The sequence below is a fragment of the Hemibagrus wyckioides genome, linkage group LG16 (genome assembly GCF_019097595.1).
Source record: "Hemibagrus wyckioides isolate EC202008001 linkage group LG16, SWU_Hwy_1.0, whole genome shotgun sequence".
NCBI classification, from domain to species: Eukaryota; Metazoa; Chordata; class Actinopteri; order Siluriformes; family Bagridae; genus Hemibagrus; species Hemibagrus wyckioides.
In genome coordinates this window covers 14,685,001-14,704,639 of record NC_080725.1, presented here as the reverse complement: position 1 = coordinate 14,704,639, position 19,639 = coordinate 14,685,001, and the positions used below count along the sequence as shown (strand labels likewise).

Here is a 19,639-nt window from a genome sequence, read left to right as displayed (position 1 = left end):
CGCCTCTCGCTCTTCAGATATCATGCTAACAACACAACTACAAAACACGAACAACGTAAACAACACAACTACAAAACACAAACAACATTAACAACACAACACAAACATAAACAACATAAACAACACAAACATCAACAATACCAACAACATAAACAACACCACACAACCATAAACAACACAAAAAACACAAACATAAACAACACAAACAACATAAACACAAACAGCATAAACAACACAAATAACATGAACGCAAACAACACAAACAGAAACAACGTAAACAACACAAACAACATGAACGCAAACAACACAAGCAGAAACAACATAAACAACACAAACAATACAACATAAACAACATAAACAAAACAAACATAAACAGCATAAACAACACAAATAACATGAACGCAAACAACACAAACAGAAACAACGTAAACAACACAAACAACATGAACGCAAACAACACAAGCAGAAACAACATAAACAACACAAACAATACAACATAAACAACATAAACAAAACAAACATAAACAACATAAACAACCCAACATAAACATAAAAACACAAACAACATAAACATAACCACAAACAACACAAACAATACAACACAAACATAAACACAAACAACACAACATAAACAATACAACAACACAAACATAAAGAACACAACAACATAACGAAACAGGTGACAGAGGTGTGGAAATTTAAATATATATATAAAAAAACCCTGAATTTCTTGAGAAAAAGATTCATGAAAAAAAGTGAATGTTTTATTATATATTTTTTATTTGTTATGAACAAAAAAAGTAAAAAGCGTTAAAGTCCAGCAGTAAACAAGTGTAAATGACTTTTTGCACTTGTTTTGATTTTGTGATGTGTTGTGTGAGCTGTGGTGTGTGTGTGTGTGTGTGTGTGTGAGCTGTGGTGTGTGTGTGTGGGCTGTGGTGTGTGTGTGTGGGCTGTGGTGTGTGTGTGTGTGTGTGAGCTGTGGTGTGTGTGAGCTGTGGTGTGTGTGTGTGTGTGTGTGAGCTGTGGTGTGTGTGAGCTGTGGTGTGTGTGAGCTGTGGTGTGTGTGTGTGTGTGTGTGAGCTGTGGTGTGTGTGTGTGGGCTGTGGTGTGTGTGTGTGTGTGTGTGAGCTGTGGTGTGTGTGTGTGGGCTGTGGTGTGTGTGTGTGTGAGCTGTGGTGTGTGTGTGTGTGTGTGTGAGCTGTGGTGTGTGTGTGTGAGCTGTGGTGTGTGTGTGTGTGTGTGTGAGCTGTGGTGTGTGTGTGAGCTGTGGTGTGTGTGTGTGTGTGTGAGCTGTGGTGTGTGTGTGTGTGAGCTGTGGTGTGTGTGTGTGTGTGTGAGCTGTGGTGTGTGTGTGTGTGTGTGTGTGTGTGAGCTGTGGTGTGTGTGTGTGTGAGCTGTGGTGTGTGTGTGTGTGTGTGTGAGCTGTGGTGTGTGTGTGAGCTGTGGTGTGTGTGTGTGTGAGCTGTGGTGTGTGTGTGTGTGTGTGTGAGCTGTGGTGTGTGTGTGTGTGTGAGCTGTGGTGTGTGTGTGTGTGAGCTGTGGTGTGTGTGTGTGTGTGTGTGAGCTGTGGTGTGTGTGTGAGCTGTGGTGTGTGTGTGTGTGTGTGAGCTGTGGTGTGTGTGTGTGTGAGCTGTGGTGTGTGTGTGTGTGAGCTGTGGTGTGTGTGTGTGTGTGAGCTGTGGTGTGTGTGTGTGTGTGTGTGAGCTGTGGTGTGTGTGTGTGTGAGCTGTGGTGTGTGTGTGTGTGTGTGTGTGTGTGAGCTGTGGTGTGTGTGTGAGCTGTGGTGTGTGTGTGTGTGAGCTGTGGTGTGTGTGTGTGTGTGTGTGTGTGAGCTGTGGTGTGTGTGTGTGTGAGCTGTGGTGTGTGTGTGTGTGAGCTGTGGTGTGTGTGTGTGTGTGAGCTGTGGTGTGTGTGTGTGTGAGCTGTGGTGTGTGTGTGTGTGAGCTGTGGTGTGTGTGTGTGTGTGAGCTGTGGTGTGTGTGTGTGTGTGTGTGAGCTGTGGTGTGTGTGTGTGTGAGCTGTGGTGTGTGTGTGTGTGTGTGTGTGTGTGAGCTGTGGTGTGTGTGTGAGCTGTGGTGTGTGTGTGTGTGAGCTGTGGTGTGTGTGTGTGTGTGTGAGCTGTGGTGTGTGTGTGTGTGTGAGCTGTGGTGTGTGTGTGTGTGTGTGTGAGCTGTGGTGTGTGTGTGTGTGTGTGAGCTGTGGTGTGTGTGTGTGAGCTGTGGTGTGTGTGTGTGAGCTGTGGTGTGTGTGTGTGTGTGTGAGCTGTGGTGTGTGTGTGTGTGTGTGTGTAACTGGTGAAATTCTGCTGTATCCCAGAGGAGATTCCCCTCACTGAACAACACTACTGTACATTTAAAGAGAACCAGACTGCATGTGGGTGTGGCATGTGGTTAGAAATATGGGCGGAGCCTGAGAGCTTCTTATACACTGATCATTCCAGCATCGGTCGGGACGACATGCTGTGTACATGTTCTTTTATTCATTTCATTCATTAACACTTTCATAGGGATTGTGTAGTAGTGTAGTTGTGTGTGCTCTGTTCCTGTGTGTATTTGTGCACCGGATGAATAGATGATTAAACTGCTCTCTCTCTCTCTCTCTCTCTCTCTCTCCTGCTTTGTGACAGAATCGATTAGCGTCAGCTCAGACGCCTGTTAGGGTTAGCATCTGGATGCTAATCACGGATCAATCTGGCTAAAGGAGAGTGTGTTTTTTTCCTCACGGTGTGTGAGACGACATGCATGTGTTTTATGGCACGCTGTGAGACACTGAGTGGAGATGAAGACAGCTGTCTGTCTGACCTAATGTCTTAATCAGTGTGTGTGAGAAACAGAGACAGCATCAGGGGGCCACACACACACACACACACATATCTCTTTGGGAAAAAAGAGTGAGATAGTAAGAGAGAGATAAAGGGAGAGATTTTGAACAGATTAGAGATGAATAAATCAGGGAAAGAAAGAAAAGATTTAAAGGAGGAGTAAAAGAAAGCGAGATGCAGTGAGAGAAAAAAAGGAAAAGTGAAGCAGTAGAAATGATTTACTGTATTAATGTGTTATAGACATTTATTACTGAATTGTAATAACTGTTATTATGTGTGTGTGTGTGTGTGTCTGTGTGTGTAGGTGTGTGTGTAAAACACACTGTGCCTGAATTTGGCAGCGACTCCTGACTCATCTTCCTCCGTTTCTCCTGAGGCAAGTGAAGAACTGTCACCTCACTCTCTGTCTCTCTCTCTCTCTCTCTCTCTCTCTCTCTCTCTCTCATTCATCCCCCCCGCTCTCACTCTGTCTCTCTCACACACACACTCTCCCTCTCTCTCTCTCTCTCTCTCTCTCTCTCTCTCTCTCTCATTCATCCCCCCGCTCTCTCTCTCTCTCGCTTTCTATCTCTCTCTCTCTCTCTCACACACACACACACACACTCCCTCTTTCTCTCTCTCTCTCTCTCTCTCTCTCCCTCTCTCTCCCTCATGTGAAGGACAGTGTAACAGAGCAAGAGTGGAATGGTAGCTCGTGTTCTTGTAGATCTCGGTTCATTTCTATTCTCTGTCTTTCCGTCGCTCTTTCTTTCCCTACCTCCGTTTCTTGTTCTCTCATGAATGTCACCTTTACTGGTGGCTTCATTCTCTCTCTCTCTCTCTCTCTCTCTCTCTCTCTCATTCACACACACACACACACACATAAGGGTAGGGTTGGGAAAGAGCGAGAGAGAGAGAGAGAGAGAGAGAGAGAGAAAGAGAGCGAGAGAGAGAGGGAGAGAGCTTGCCAAAAGAGGCGGGAAGGAAATCTCTCTCTGTCCATCCTTCCATCAGAGTCTTCATTCGTCCGACAGCCGACGCCGAAGTGCCTGATTGCGCCGGATTAGCGCTCCAGATTATTCGTTTTTGAGATTATTCCTCTGCTTAAGGATCTTCCAGAAGAAAACTTTACAATCCGAGGAGAAAGGGACGCGTTCTAGTGGTGAGAACATCTCTGTTTCTTTCTTTCTTTTTCTTTTTTTTTTGAACGTGTGTGAGAACTTTAGCCTCGTCACTGTTTTGGGTTTCAGGGCCGAGCCTCGCGGGGTGGGAGGGGAGGGCAGGGCAGGGACCGGGGTCGATCTCATCATGACTCCTTCCGTCTCTTCACCTCTTCTCTCTTTTTTTTGCGGAAACGTGAATGTGTGAATTTCCCAAAATGGACTTGTTCCAAATCAAACGAGGAGGATGACTATGGTGATGACTACGATGATGAAGAGAAAACCCAGAGCGAGGAGACACTCTGACAGAACTTAACACTTCTACCTCTGCAAGTCATTTATTTATTTATTTATTTATTTATTTATTTATTTATTTATTTACTTACTTACTTACTTATTTATTTATTTATTTATTTTGTAAAGCAACCAAACCAAAGCTCACAAAGTCCCCTTAACACTTGAGGGGCTCCAGACCAGCACTTTACCCTGCAACAGGACCAGCAGTGGGCGAGTGAGCGAGAGTAGAACCTCAGTCAGTACCTCAGTCAGAACCTTAGTCCATCCCCCCTCCCACAGTTGAGAGGGGGGGGAAGATGGCAGCGCTCGCCAGCTCTCTGATCAGACAAAAACGGGCGGTGAAGGACGACCAGGCCAACCGGCCAATCGCCAACAAGCGCAGGCCGTGCCCCAAGAGCAACAAGTCGCTGTGTCAGAAACAGATCCTCGTCCTCATCTCTAAAGTGCGACTATGTGGAGGACGACGCGGGAGAACCGACAAGAGACCAGGTAAACGTCCTGTCTCACTCTTTCTACAGAAACTGCAGAGGAACTGTGAACACGTCTGTATGATGACTGAGTAAAAGTAAATACGTGAGTGTAGAGAGGAACCCGTGTAATAGCACTGCTGTGGTCAATGCTCTGAGCGGACATTTTGATTTCACGTCACTTGCTGAACTTGAGAGCTGAGGACGCAGCTGAAATAACCAGCAGGAATTACAAGTCTCTGGTGTTCTTCAGCTTTTCCTGTGAAAGTTTTAGCCCAGTGCAGGTTATTCTACACTTAGGGCTTCTGAAGCTACTAGTTGGACGTTTCTAGTTGGACGTGCTTCTAATTTAGAAAAGCATTAAATATTAAATAAGTACATGCAAATTTTTGACATGCAGCATGTTCGGTTGTTGTGAGTTGCTCGTGGACTGTGGTAAACGCTGATGTTCCTGAACGTTTTCTTTCAACCGTGACGTCATCTGTACAGATGCCTTAACAGTCATGGGAAAGCTAGCTAGCTAACTCTCCTCAGTTATTAGCTCCTCTGGGCTCAGCATGTACATTTACCAGTTGCCGAGCAACATGCTTCATTCCTACAGGGTTTACTCTGTAATGTTCAAACACCTCTCTTATCACCCCTTTTTCATGATGTTTAAATATTTTCAGCGTTCCACAGAAAGATGTTAAAATCTGTGATTAGAGTCATTTTATTCACAGAGACTTTTCTTATCAGCACGTCTATGGAAATGATGATGAATGTCTAATTTCTGCTCTCTCACAGGTCACGAGCTCCTGCATGCGGTCACGTATGAGTCGTTTGTTCCATCACTAATTATCTAGAACTGATTTAATAAGTAACTAGCCTCTAACTAATCAGTAATAAATGAGTCAAGAATTCACAGGACTGCCTGCTGATTGGTTGTCAGATGTTGATGAATGTTCTATAGAGCAGGTTTATATTGTTAATGCGCTTTGTTAGCGTTTCTATAGTAACAGCGATTCACATAAGATGCGCTGTGTAAGTGGATTAAATGGCAGCATGTTGTTGTTGATGTGGTGAAGATTTATGTCAGCGTAACATGTAGTCTCCAGTGTCAGGGTCAGAGATGAAGCTGTACGGTTTGTGGGCGTGGCTTTAACGCTGCTGGAGTCGTGTTTGTGTTCTGTCTATCCAGTGTTCATTAATATTAATAACGATATTAAACAAATTATTATTGGAGAAAAACTGATGTTCCATTGAAATTAATTCTTACTTAGTGTGTGTTTTTTCTGTGGTGGTTTTTAGTTTTTTTTTTTAGTATTTTATCATGCAGTTTCTCTCAGCATTGTTTCAACAAGCATCCAGTAACAGATTTCAGAGAAGCATAAATGAAGAGGCAGAAAACACTGACGTCATGCTGGAAGGTCACCCAATAATTGATCTCATTAACAAGTCATTGATTATCCTTAACAAATGTAGTAATTAAGTGCCCCTTAAGAACGAAGTGTTTAGAAATGACCTCTACACCATAACCTCTGTAAGTCTTTTTCCTCGTCACGTTTCGTCCGTCTTTATCTACGTTGTTCATGAAAAATTGAATATTTTGAGTAACAACCAATGAGCACTGAGAGGAGGTGGGGCTTACAGAAATACACTACTACTGTAATATATATATATATATATATATATATATATATATATATATATATATATATATATATATATATATATATGTATATATGGCATTTCATACTATAGATAAACATCTAAGCCTCTAAATCTAATATTTATATTCAATTAAATATTATTGAATTTTTTATAATTAAATTAAGTTAATTAATTAAGCTAAATTAATTAATTAAGTTTTTGTAATTTAGAAAATATTTTGAAATATTATTTTGCAAAACAAATAAAGCACAATTTTACTGAGGTATTTAATGCAATATGTTTTGTTTTTAATGTTGGCAAAACACTAGAGGAATCTATCTCAGTCTGTGTGTGTGTGTGTGTGTGTGTGTGTACTGAAGTGTCCCACATGTGTGCACTATTCTGGGTTTCTTTCACCTTAAAGTCCTCTGGGACACTAATTATTACGCTCAGACCTATAATTGTTCCGCATGTGTGAGTGTGTGTGTGTGTGCGAGAGAGAGAGAGAGAAAGAGAAAGAGAGAGAGAGAGAGAGGGAGAGAGAGAGAGAGAGAGAGAAAGCCCTACATACATGTTCAGCCCATGCTCAAGTACACACGTGGGCCACTTAGAAATGGCGGCTCATGTTTAAGTCACAGGTAACCTTGCCACTGGCTATCGAAAGAAACACATATATTCTCATCTCTCACACACACACACACACACACATTTGTTTTATTTGATGTCCTACAGAGCAGAAAGTAAAAAAAACCCAGAAACTAACAAACACCTCTAAAGAGTGTATTTTGAATTTCAAGCATGGAATTGCTGTGTGTGTGTGTGTGTGTGTGTGTATAATGCCATTATGTCCACTGGGAACATTATGCTTTTGTTCTGTTATTAATACACACACACACATACACACACTCTAAAGTCCAGATTTTGTGTATAAACCTTCAAGCATATAATATGGCAATAACACTGGTGTGCCAATGTCAGACATTAGCAAACGGCACACACACACACACACATCAGAGACCCTGGTTAAGGCTGTGCTGGCATTTTTAAGATTCTCTCTCACACACTGTGGATCGATGTTGCTCATTAACGCGTGGCGACTAATCAATAATCAAGCTCTCCGTTTTCCCCCCTCACAAACACACACACACACACACAGACACACTACTCTTAAGTGCAGTCAGATTTTTTCCCCTAATATGGTAGATGTTAAAAACTTTAATCAGATCTGAAATCTGAAAGGCTTCTCCATCCCTGCATTCTCTGGGGGAAAAGTTCTACACAGAACCCTGTAATTAAGTTTCCTGAAAGAGAACACTGGAACTCTAGAGCTCGAGAATGCCACTGCAGCATGCAGAGAACAACCCCAGAGGAAGCGAGAACATTCAGTCTGAATCTTTCCTCCGTCCTTCCCTGGGTTCCTCAAAGGTTCCTCGGGTATTGTTGGGGATCCATCAAACTCCTTCAAACTCTCCTTCAGTGTGTTGAAAGTTACACTGTTTGTGTAAGTTAGCTTGTACATACACTTTTTATTCAGCTAGCTAGCTTAAATCGGTATTTTGAGTTAGCTAGCTAAATATTTAATTAAATAGCGTGTTAATGAAGACAATTTACAGATCAAGAAATCAGAAATTATATTTCTAAATAAAGTATATAAGCCACTATATAAAGACTATAAGTCAACTCCTGCAGGACTGAAGGAATTTTACTGGTGGTGACATTACAACTGTTTCAGCCTGGAGAAGACGTCTGATAAGTGAACCTCCCATGAGAGTGTATCCTGCTCAAGTGTGTGTGTGTGTGTGTGTGTCGTGCTCAGGACACGAGGACACACTCAGCTTGGCCCGGAGGAGGAGGATAGCATTAAGCTGACCGCTAAAGACGCTTGTCTCATCTCGCTTAGTCAACAACACCCGATCACACAGGGTAGGATGGCCTCACATCCTAGAGAGACAGACAGAGAGAGACAGAGACAGAGAAAGACAGACGGAGAGACAGTGAGACAGGCAGTGATAGTGAGTGAGACAATATTGTCTGTGTAGTAAGCTATTTATTATGTATTTGAATTTGTGCCTAATCCTGAGCTCTCACATTTGAAAGTCCACTGTTGTATCTGCTGTGTGTGTGTCTGTGTGTGTGTGTGTGTGTGTGTATGTGTGTGTGTGACTTTGAGGACTGCCATTCTCCGGCTCCGTAGTTCCGGCTCCGTTTCACTTTCCTGACGGTTTAGACGTGTTCCTGCACCATCACCAAGTCATGACTATAAAGCTGTTCCTCAGAAAAAGTAGTTCCGTCTCTGAAGGACCAGATTCAGCAGGATGGAGGTTTTACTAAAACACGTCACAAATTTTATTCGTTTCAGAACCTGCTCTTAGTCTGTGTTTTCTCTGTAAAATATCAACGTTTTGAAATCCCTCAAACACACACACACACACACACACACAGAAACCTGATGTTTACCTGTAATGCTGTAATATTTGATGAGCTTGTGGGAATCGTTACAGGAGATTCACTGACCCACATTCATCACACGGCTCCTTAAAAGAAGGAAGAAAAACCCGACAGAAAAGCGTGCCCCGTGTGCCCCACATACGATCCGTCACGCTGGGATTATTACAGCAGAGATGATGAATATTAATGAGGATCATTTTTTCTGTGTCTTTCTGACACATGCGTTTGCCCAGCGAAGCACTGAGAATAAATTAAACAAAATAAAACACAAATTATTAACATTGTGCTTAATGACGCAGCTGCAGATCGCAGGTTTATGTTAATGTGCTCGCTCTGATGCGTTGTCGTTTCTATAGCAACCGCTCTTTCACAGCGATGGACACTTGGGCACGTGCTGTTTTAGGGAAATAATCAACTTTGGAAATAATTTCTTAAACCATGAAACAAACACATGAGAACCATGTGTTCAAACTTCAAACTAGTGCTCTTGATCTCAGAAGTGGTCAGATATTTCATTTAGCTTCTTGGGAGATAATTAAGGTTCTTCCTGGAACTTGAACCACTCTCAGCCTGTTAAACATTTCTGTCTGGAACTATTTATGGAACTATTTCTGGAACCATTTGGGTTCTAGGTGGAATTTTTCAAATTTCGTCAAAAGGGACACCCAAATAACTGTAAGAGGATTTTTTTACATTTACGATTCAGCCTGAAATGTGAGACAAGCACAACATGGTGTGTGTAACAGAATTTACACAATAAACACAAACAGTGCAGAAAAACCTGCTTAGTGTTTCATCTCGTGTCCCTAAAGACATCAGGAGAGTAATGTGATGGTGAAGACCTCCACGTCATCTCCGAGATGAAATCCACCGACGCTTTGATCAGAGCCGACAAGGACAGATTGAGTTTGACCTCTAACCAGAAAAGATACGGAGTGACGCTGTGTGTGTGTGTGTGGTAAGTTAAGTAGGCACAGAGAGACATTTCCATTTCTAATCTCTGAGCACAGTGATCGTGTTGACGTCAGAGGCGGTTCAGAGTTCTGTTACCGGTGGGCCACCGTCCCAGAGCCTCGTGTTGCAGGACGTTTCTTTACAAAACACGACATGTCGAGTCCTGAAAGTCAGGCGGGAAAATAAACATACAAACACACACACACACACACAAATACACACACTGCAGTGTCAAGTTACGCTTTAAACCGCCTCTCTGCAGATCTGGCATTAATCTTCACACTCACACACACACACACAGTTCTCACACTTTCTTCCTGTAGAACAGTGCTAACAGTTTACAGTCTAAAGCACAGCACACTAATCATTATCAGCGTCTATGCTGTGTGCCCAGCTACACGGTCGTTAAAATCTTCATCATCATCATCAACGTTGCAAAACAGTATTTATGCTAATTTACACCGACATGCTAGATTGTCCAGTATGGATGTGTCCCAAACCAAACACATTCATCTTATCATACTGTTTAGGGTATATACCCCATTACAGTCATCTTACTGGATGCTAGACATGTCCCAAATCACTCACAGTACCTGTTCTTCTAAGGTTCACACACTTCATTTCTGTTCTCAGATGGAAATTCAGACCTTTGAATGCTCTGAATGACAGAGACGTTTGATTCATCATCACCTCGAGAGGTTCCACTCTGCTTCCTGTTTCCTGATTATGATTCATTTTAATATTCATAAACGTTGAAAAGCACCGATACTACTGATAGAAACGTGTCACTGGAGCTTTCAGAAAGTGGATCTTTTACATGTTTCCTTTTTCCCTGAGGTTTTAGAGACACATTGCATGTCTGTTCCCTACATAAGAGCCCTGTGTAGCACACTAATTTAGGGAGAGAAATTAGTGATTGTCTTAAATGGATCTTGCTCATCACTGCTAATGTTAATGCGTGTCCCAAACCACATGCCCTATTCACTACATAGGACACAAATGCCAGCATCAGTGTGTATGGATAAAGGAGAATGTTTGTTTGTAAATGTGTTTGAAGGAGTGTTTAAAGGAGAGTGTTTGTGTGTAAAGGTGTTTGAAGGAGAGTGTTTGTGTGTAAAGGGTGTTTGTGTGTAAAGGTGTTTGAAGGTGGGTGTTTGTGTGTAAAGGTGTCTGAAGGTGGGTGTTTGTGTGTAAAGGTGTTTGAAGGAGAGTGTTTGTGTGTAAAGGTGTTTGAAGGTGGGTGTTTGTGTGTAAAGGTGTTTGAAGGAGAGTGTTTGTGTGTAAAGGTGTTTGAAGGTGGGTGTTTGTGTGTAAAGGTGTTTGAAGGAGAGTGTTTGTGTGTAAAGGTGTTTGAAGGTGGGTGTTTGTGTGTAAAGGTGTTTGAAGGTGGGTGTTTGTGTGTAAAGGTGTTTGAAGGTGGGTGTTTGTGTGTAAAGGTGTTTGAAGGTGGGTGTTTGTGTGTAAAGGTGTTTGAAGGTGGGTGTTTGTGTGTAAAGGTGTCTGAAGGGGGGTGTTTGTGTGTAAAGGTGTTTGAAGGAGAGTGTTTGTGTGTAAAGGTGTTTGAAGGTGGGTGTTTGTGTGTAAAGGTGTTTGAAGGAGAGTGTTTGTGTGTAAAGGTGTTTGAAGGTGGGTGTTTGTGTGTAAAGGTGTTTGAAGGTGGGTGTTTGTGTGTAAAGGTGTTTGAAGGTGGGTGTTTGTGTGTAAAGGTGTTTGAAGGTGGGTGTTTGTGTGTAAAGGTGTTTGAAGGTGGGTGTTTGTGTGTAAAGGTGTATGAAGGTGGGTGTTTGTGTGTAAAGGTGTATGAAGGTGGGTGTTTGTGTGTAAAGGTGTTTGAAGGTGGGTGTTTGTGTGTAAAGGTGTTTGAAGGAGAGTGTTTGTGTGTAAAGGTGTTTGAAGGTGGGTGTTTGTGTGTAAAGGTGTTTGAAGGTGGGTGTTTGTGTGTAAAGGTGTCTGAAGGTGGGTGTTTGTGTGTAAAGGTGTTTGAAGGTGGGTGTTTGTGTGTAAAGGTGTTTGAAGGTGGGTGTTTGTGTGTAAAGGTGTTTGAAGGAGAGTGTTTGTGTGTAAAGGTGTTTGAAGGTGGGTGTTTGTGTGTAAAGGTGTTTGAAGGTGGGTGTTTGTGTGTAAAGGTGTGTGAAGGTGGGTGTTTGTGTGTAAAGGTGTTTGAAGGTGGGTGTTTGTGTGTAAAGGTGTTTGAAGGTGGGTGTTTGTGTGTAAAGGTGTTTGAAGGAGAGTGTTTGTGTGTAAAGGTGTTTGAAGGTGGGTGTTTGTGTGTAAAGGTGTTTGAAGGTGGGTGTTTGTGTGTAAAGGTGTTTGAAGGAGAGTGTTTGTGTGTAAAGGTGTTTGAAGGTGGGTGTTTGTGTGTAAAGGTGTTTGAAGGTGGGTGTTTGTGTGTAAAGGTGTTTGAAGGAGAGTGTTTGTGTGTAAAGGTGTTTGAAGGTGGGTGTTTGTGTGTAAAGGTGTTTGAAGGTGGGTGTTTGTGTGTAAAGGTGTTTGAAGGTGGGTGTTTGTGTGTAAAGGTGTTTGAAGGTGGGTGTTTGTGTGTAAAGGTGTTTGAAGGAGAGTGTTTGTGTGTAAAGGTGTTTGAAGGTGGGTGTTTGTGTGTAAAGGTGTTTGAAGGTGGGTGTTTGTGTGTAAAGGTGTTTGAAGGAGAGTGTTTGTGTGTAAAGGGTGTTTGTGTGTAAAGGTGTTTGAAGGAGAGTGTTTGTGTGTAAAGGTGTTTGAAGGAGAGTGTTTGTGTGTAAAGGTGTTTGAAGGTGGGTGTTTGTGTGTAAAGGTGTTTGAAGGTGGGTGTTTGTGTGTAAAGGTGTCTGAAGGTGGGTGTTTGTGTGTAAAGGTGTTTGAAGGTGGGTGTTTGTGTGTAAAGGTGTTTGAAGGTGGGTGTTTGTGTGTAAAGGTGTTTGAAGGAGAGTGTTTGTGTGTAAAGGTGTTTGAAGGTGGGTGTTTTTGTGTAAGGAGTTTGAAGGTGGTGTTTGTGTGTAAAGGTGTTTGAAGGTGGGTGTTTGTGTGTAAAGGTGTTTGAAGGAGGGTGTTTGTGTGTAAAGGTGTTTGAAGGAGGGTGTTTGTGTGTAAAGGTGTTTGAAGGAGAGTGTTTGTGTGTAAAGGTGTTTGAAGGTGGGTGTTTGTGTGTAAAGGTGTTTGAAGGTGGGTGTTTGTGTGTAAAGGTGTTTGAAGGTGGGTGTTTGTGTGTAAAGGGTGTTTGTGTGTAAAGGTGTTTGAAGGTGGGTGTTTGTGTGTAAAGGTGTTTGAAGGTGGGTGTTTGTGTGTAAAGGTGTTTGAAGGTGGGTGTTTGTGTGTAAAGGTGTTTGAAGGTGGGTGTTTGTGTGTAAAGGTGTTTGAAGGTGGGTGTTTGTATGTAAAGGTGTTTGAAGGTGGGTGTTTGTGTGTAAAGGTGTTTGAAGGTGGGTGTTTGTGTGTAAAGGTGTTTGAAGGTGGGTGTTTGTGTGTAAAGGTGTTTGAAGGTGGGTGTTTGTGTGTAAAGGTGTTTGAAGGTGGGTGTTTGTGTGTAAAGGTGTTTGAAGGAGAGTGTTTGTGTGTAAAGGGTGTTTGAAGGTGGGTGTTTGTGTGTAAAGGTGTTTGAGTAAGGTGTAAAGGTGTTTGTAAGAGGTGGGTGTTTGTGTGTAAAGGTGTTTGAAGGAGAGTGTTTGTGTGTAAAGGGTGTTTGTGTGTAAAGGTGTTTGAAGGAGAGTGTTTGTGTGTAAAGGTGTTTGAAGGAGAGTGTTTGTGTGTAAAGGTGTTTGAAGGTGGGTGTTTGTGTGTAAAGGTGTTTGAAGGAGAGTGTTTGTGTGTAAAGGTGTTTGAAGGAGAGTGTTTGTGTGTAAAGGGTGTTTGTGTGTAAAGGTGTTTGAAGGAGAGTGTTTGTGTGTAAAGGGTGTTTGTGTGTAAAGGTGTTTGAAGGAGAGTGTTTGTGTGTAAAGGTGTTTGAAGGAGAGTGTTTGTGTGTAAAGGTGTTTGAAGGGGGGTGTTTGTGTGATAAAGGTGTTTGAAGGAGAGTGTCTTGTGTAGTAAAGGTGTCTGAAGGTGGGTGTTTGTGTGTAAAGGTGTTTGAAGGTGGGTGTTTGTGTGTAAAGGTGTTTGAAGGAGAGTGTTTGTGTGTAAAGGTGTTTGAAGGTGGGTGTTTGTGTGTAAAGGTGTTTGAAGGTGGGTGTTTGTGTGTAAAGGTGTTTGAAGGTGGGTGTTTGTGTGTAAAGGTGTTTGAAGGTGGGTGTTTGTGTGTAAAGGTGTTTGAAGGAGAGTGTTTGCTTTTGAATTTTGACCAATTCATCTTTAACTCCATGACGTCCACATAACAGCATAATAACACCAGAGCAGTGTTTATACTACTGCAGCGCAGTGTTGAATTTCACGGCTTGTGCTCATGAGGGACGTGTTAGAAAGAGAGAGAGAGAGAGAGAGAGAGAGAGTGAGAGAACAGATGGAGAGTGGGGATTGGTGGGAAGCTGCGTATGTTTAATCCACGCTGAGGGAAGCCCCCTGTCTCCGAGCTCGACTCTGATGACGCCGTGAGAAATGCCCTCGGCTGCTCGGTGGAGTGGAGCTCGTAATTACACCGCTTTCTAATCCAGATAAGACGAGATGGAGCTGCAGTGCTTCACACACACAGACAAAAGCGCAGGACACCGTCAAGGTTAACGTGTGGAGCGTCAATCGATCCGGTCAAACGTCCATCCGTCAGTGCAGGTCATCCTCAGGTTACTGCAGTGCGCTTTAAAGGAACAGTTATGTGAAAACCCTTACGTACACAATGTTCCCTTTTGATGTAACACTGTAATATGTACATCAGTGTAACATGTGTGGAAGGGGTCTCCAGTGTCAGAGCCAGGGGTGGACTAGCCCCTTCATTAGGCAGACGGACGCTTTCGTACAAGGCAACTTATAATAGATAAAATCAAACCAACAAACGAGCAACAATATTTATGTGCAGTGACAAGTCTCGTTTAGCCTAACGCAGCACATGTAGCACGTTTTTTTTAAATTATAAATAAAAAGAATGAATAGCGAGTGCTAGTGTTAGTGGATCAAGATTTTTATATAATAAATAAAAGAAATCATAGAAGTAGAATAGAAAGTGTGTTAGAGGGTCAAGATTTTTTTTTTTTAATAAATAAAAATGAATTACCTACACACGTGCATCTACAGCATGGCTAACTGCAAGCTAATGAAGATCCCAAAATATATAATGATAGAAGTTTTAATAGAGCATGTTGCAACATCTTAGGAAATGACAAACTAGCACACTGTGCTAGAGATGGGGATAGAGTGCCAAATGTGACCAGAAATTTCTTTCTTCTTCTTTTTTTTAAGCTAAGCAAAACTAAACATGCAGGCTATGCTCTTAGACCGATATGTGCTTTTATGATTTATGAGGTCACCAGTAGCAGGACTGTAATATACAATTAAAATAAGTATATATTATTGAATGTGTTTATTTCATATTAAAGAGCAACTAATGCAGAGAGAGAGAGAGAGAGAGAGATAGATTCAGGGGAAGATGAAAGAGACAGAAAGAGTCTGTTCATATACCATTAAAAGAGTGAAAGAGAGAATGAAAGAGTCTGTTCATATACCATTAAAAGAGTGAAAGAGAGAATGAAAGAGTCTGTTCATATACCATTAAAAGAGTGAAAGAGAGAATGAAAGAGTCTGTTCATATACCATTAAAAGAGTGAAAGAGAGAATGAAAGAGTCTGTTCATATACCATTAAAAGAGTGAAAGAGAGAATGAAAGAGTCTGTTCATATACCATTGAGTGAACATTGTTATCTGTTATTTACACTGTTGCAGATTTTGTTTGTGTTTCTGATACTTTTGATATACTGTACTTGATCATTGGAAATACATAAAATATATATACTTCAACATTTGAATGTGTATCTTTGTAAAAGTGTAAGCCAATTTTATATTTGTCTGTGGTGTGGTAGTATAGATGGTGTATTCCTAGTGAGTTTTTGAGGGTTCACTTAGGCCTATTTATTCATTTATAATTGGTCTGGTAGTCTAGCTGTTACATCAGTTAATAGGGTTAGCCTACAAGATTAGCAGTCTGGTGGATTACATGAACAGGGTGGCGGTGACAACAGCAGCAAAGGTGGCCTGGGATAGAGTCAAATTCCCGGCATGAATTATTGTCCAGGTCCGCCACTGGTCAGAGCTGTGTACTAGTCAGAGGTAAAGCTAGAACTTTTCAGGACAGAGGAGTTTACGCTTCTGTGCAGTTTCTATGGTAACATTAAACGCAAAACTACGACGTGGTGTTCTTTAATAAAACAGTTGGGAATATGCAGTTAGAGGAAGACAGTCAGCTCAGGTGCAGTAACAGTGACGTTGCTCCACTGCTTCATGTGCTGCTGATGCTGCCAGTCCATTATACTGCTTTCTGTATGGGAAGGTTTTTTTTTTTTTTAAATACGTTAATTTATGCCAAAATCTAATCTTTTTTGATAATTGTCAAATCAATAGAAGAGAATGTTCTTCCAGGGTTCTTTAATGTATCGTTATACATTTATGAGCTTTGACCTTCCAAGAACAGCGTGTTTTAGTGATTTATTAAGGTCATTATTTTATATGAAAAAAATCCATTGCAAGATGTTTGATATTAAAAGCTTTATTTCACTGAGAAGACACTCTTTTAGTGGAACTTTTTTTTTTTAATAAATAGTTCATTTATTATAAAATGCTGCAAAACAGTATAAAATAAGACAAATTTCTCAGCTCTTGTATATGTGTGTAGACAGAACTGAGATTATAACTTTTATGATTCTGAAGCTTGTGACTAGAAAAGTGAACAACATCAAATAGCTCTCTCTCTCTCTCTCTCTCTCTCTCTCTTTCTCTCTGTATTAAACTCCACCACTCTCACCCCTGAAACTGATTATTTCTGCTCTTCTTCTCTCACTGGTATCTTTTCTTTCTATTTTCTCCTCCCCATTTCCCCATAATCTCCATGCAGCCTTCTGCAGTCCCTTCGTCACGCTCTGACTCTGTCGATCTCTCTCACTCTGTCTCTCTCTCTCTCTCTCTCTCTCTGTCTCTCTCTTTCTCTCTCTCACTCATCACCTCCCTCATCCGAGTAGAAAATGAGCCTCGATAAACACGAACGATACAAATAATTTGCTTCACTCGCTGGTGTGTGAGAGAATAATGACTCTCATTAATGCCTGTAATTCATGAGGCCTAATGGCTCTTACGTCAGGATGGAGGAGCTGAAATAGCTCACAAACACACACACACACACACACACAGACTAAAGAGGGATACCAGTGTGCTAATGAAGTGAGAAGAGCAGAAGGGAGAATTAGGAGTTTTAGTAAAGAGAAACAGAATACAAAGTCAGAATAAAGATGAACAAGAATAAATCTGACACACTGAGGCCACGCCTCCTTTAGAACTGACACACATCAAGGCCACACCTCCTTCTTTAAGACTGACACAAAGCCACACCTCTTTCCTTAGGGCTGACACACACAGAGGCCACACCTCCTTCTTTAGGTCAGACAAACTTGTGCGTATAGGCCCCGCCTCCGTCCCCATACAAAAAACCATATTCGCTGTACATCCCTCATACACGCCCCCTGTGAAGGAGATGTTACTATGGAAACGATAAGGTATCAGAGTGAGTGCATTAATATAAGTCTGTGATATGCAGCTGCTCTACTGTTGGAGCTGCTGTTAGAGAGAATTAATCAACACCTTGGTCCAGTATTCAGCAGTACTCAGCATGATGGTCAGTGTTAACACTTATATAAACACATCAGCAGATAAAGCATGAGGGAAAATGGTCACGTCTCTGTTTTTTCCTCTTTGCTTTCTCGAATGAACACATAATAGTCCTGAGGGACACAGCTCATAAAACATTCAGGCTCCGTTCTCCTCCTGTTCCCTCGGTCACAAACACTCTCCCGACGCTAATCCATCTTTTATAGCGCAGAACATGAGCTGATTTTCACTCTGGAAATAATGACAGGAGGCTAATGGGCAACAGTGACGCGGGTTTAAAGGTGCGGTCAGTAATTTTTAAATGAGTGAAGTTTCTCTTCTCTCTGCTGATCCTGAGTGTAAATACATGAAACTTGTCATGGATCACTGAGACTTGACCAGTCAGGACCAGGAGGCGTGTCTATTCACCTGTCAATCATACTGTCTAACCACCTGTAAATTCAGGCTTAAATCACCTTTAATGTTGCAGGAGAAAGCCTGGAGGGCATGTGAATCTTTACATTGTGTTTGTGTGTGTGTGTGTGTGTGTGTGTGTTATACAGAGCCTCAGCTAAAAGGTATTGTCACACGCCTGTACAGTCAGCATGGTTTTTACCTCCAGATGCAACCAGATGGAACCATGGACGGCACAAGGGACGAGAGCAGCTCCTTCTGTAAGTGTGTGTGTGTGTGTGTTTAAGGAGAATAGCAGAGACTTTCAGTGTGCTATTCTACTCTGTCTCCACCTGTGTTCTCCCTCTGTGTCTCCGCCCAGACTCTCCCTCTGTCTCCGCCCTTGTTCTCTTGGTGTTTTTTACCCACTTCTCCATTTCTCTGTCCGCATCCTCTGTTTGTCTCCACCTGTGTCCTCCCTGTGTCTCTCTCTTAGTCTCCACCCGTGTTCTCTGTGTCTCTGCCTGTGTTCTCTCCATCTTGCCTTGTCTCGTCCTTCTATCAGTGTGTTCTTAGTGCTAATTAATTTGAGAGCTCGGAGCTGGAACTCTCTCACTGCTCGCCTGCATGTGTGTGTGTGTGGAATCCTGCCAAGTGTTTTACACCTCAGCACCTCACACCGCTCTCACACACTCCACACACACAGTTGATGTGTGTGTGTGTGTGTGTGTGTGTGTGTACACTTCATGGCCATTAACAGTAAGATCCCCGTATTGGAGCGTGGAGTTGTGAACTCTGAGGTCACAGTGAATACTTGTTTCATCACATAATTTATTAAAAACTAACAAACCGGTTTATTTTTATTTTAAGAATTAAGAAATAAACCTGACTGGAAATGTATTAATCTACTGACACTTGATAAAATAAAAAACATTTTGTGAACTGAGGTAATAGTCATAGGTTTCTGTTCTCTGTGAAAAAATTACTTTAAAAGTCTCATATCTCAGGAGGATCGCTGAGTATGAGACAGGATTTATCGGCACTCAGCTTTCATAAGATTTCTGTATTTAATGTTTTATTGATCAGATGAAGAGAGAAGTGGGGTTTTGCTGTTTTTACTAAATAAACCTGTGCGTGTGTGTGTGTTTCAGCTCAGTTCAACTTGATTCCTGTGGGTCTGAGGATTGTGGCCATTCAGGGGGCGAAGACAGGGCTTTACTTGGGCATGAACAGCGAGGGCTACCTCTACACCTCTGTAAGTCACACCCTGTGGTGTTGTTGATGTCACCTGGCATGTCATGAAAAGGGTGAGGCCTTAGTCTGAAGAGATTTGGATAAGAATGATTTTAAACTTTTTTAAAATGAATCCATTTGATTATAATTTGATTGCAGTCTAAAACTGTCTATATTGGAGATGAGTGATGTCTTAATACAACTGTGTGATAATGAGGATGATGATGATGATGATACTGATGATGATGATGATGATGATGAGGACGAGGAGAAGAGTCAATCTGTGTTAAATGACTGAGGAAGAGATCTAAGAGAGCAGTGGAGCTGTCTGTGGTACTGAAGTCTTCATAATATCATCATATGTATATACATTCATTCATTCATTCATTGTCTCCCGCTTATCCGTAGCCGGGTCGTGGGGGCAGCAGTCTAAGCAGGGATGCCCAGACTTCCTTCTCCCTAGCCACTTCCTCCAGCTCTTCCAGGGAAATTCCAAGGCGTTCCCAGGTCAGCCGAGAGACATAGTCCCTCCAGCGTGTCCTGGGTCTTCCCCGGGGTCTCTT

The 19,639-nt window shown here is 42.0% G+C and overlaps 1 protein-coding gene across 2 annotated transcripts in view; it reads left to right on the top strand.

The window, feature by feature from the left end:
* The first annotated feature begins 3,695 nt into the window (after positions 1-3,695).
* Positions 3,696-19,639, top strand: part of fgf11b (fibroblast growth factor 11b) — a 22,108-nt gene continuing 6,164 nt past the window's right edge. The window contains exons 1-3 of one of the 2 annotated variants that reach the window (XM_058411212.1): positions 3,696-3,965; positions 18,014-18,124; positions 18,995-19,098. In XM_058411212.1, coding sequence (XP_058267195.1) covers positions 18,073-18,124; positions 18,995-19,098 — 156 coding nt within the window. In that variant the 5' untranslated portion in view covers positions 3,696-3,965; positions 18,014-18,072. Of the gene's footprint in view, positions 3,966-4,390; positions 4,750-18,013; positions 18,125-18,994; positions 19,099-19,639 lie in introns of those variants that run through there. The other variant, XM_058411211.1, reaches the window with a different exon arrangement.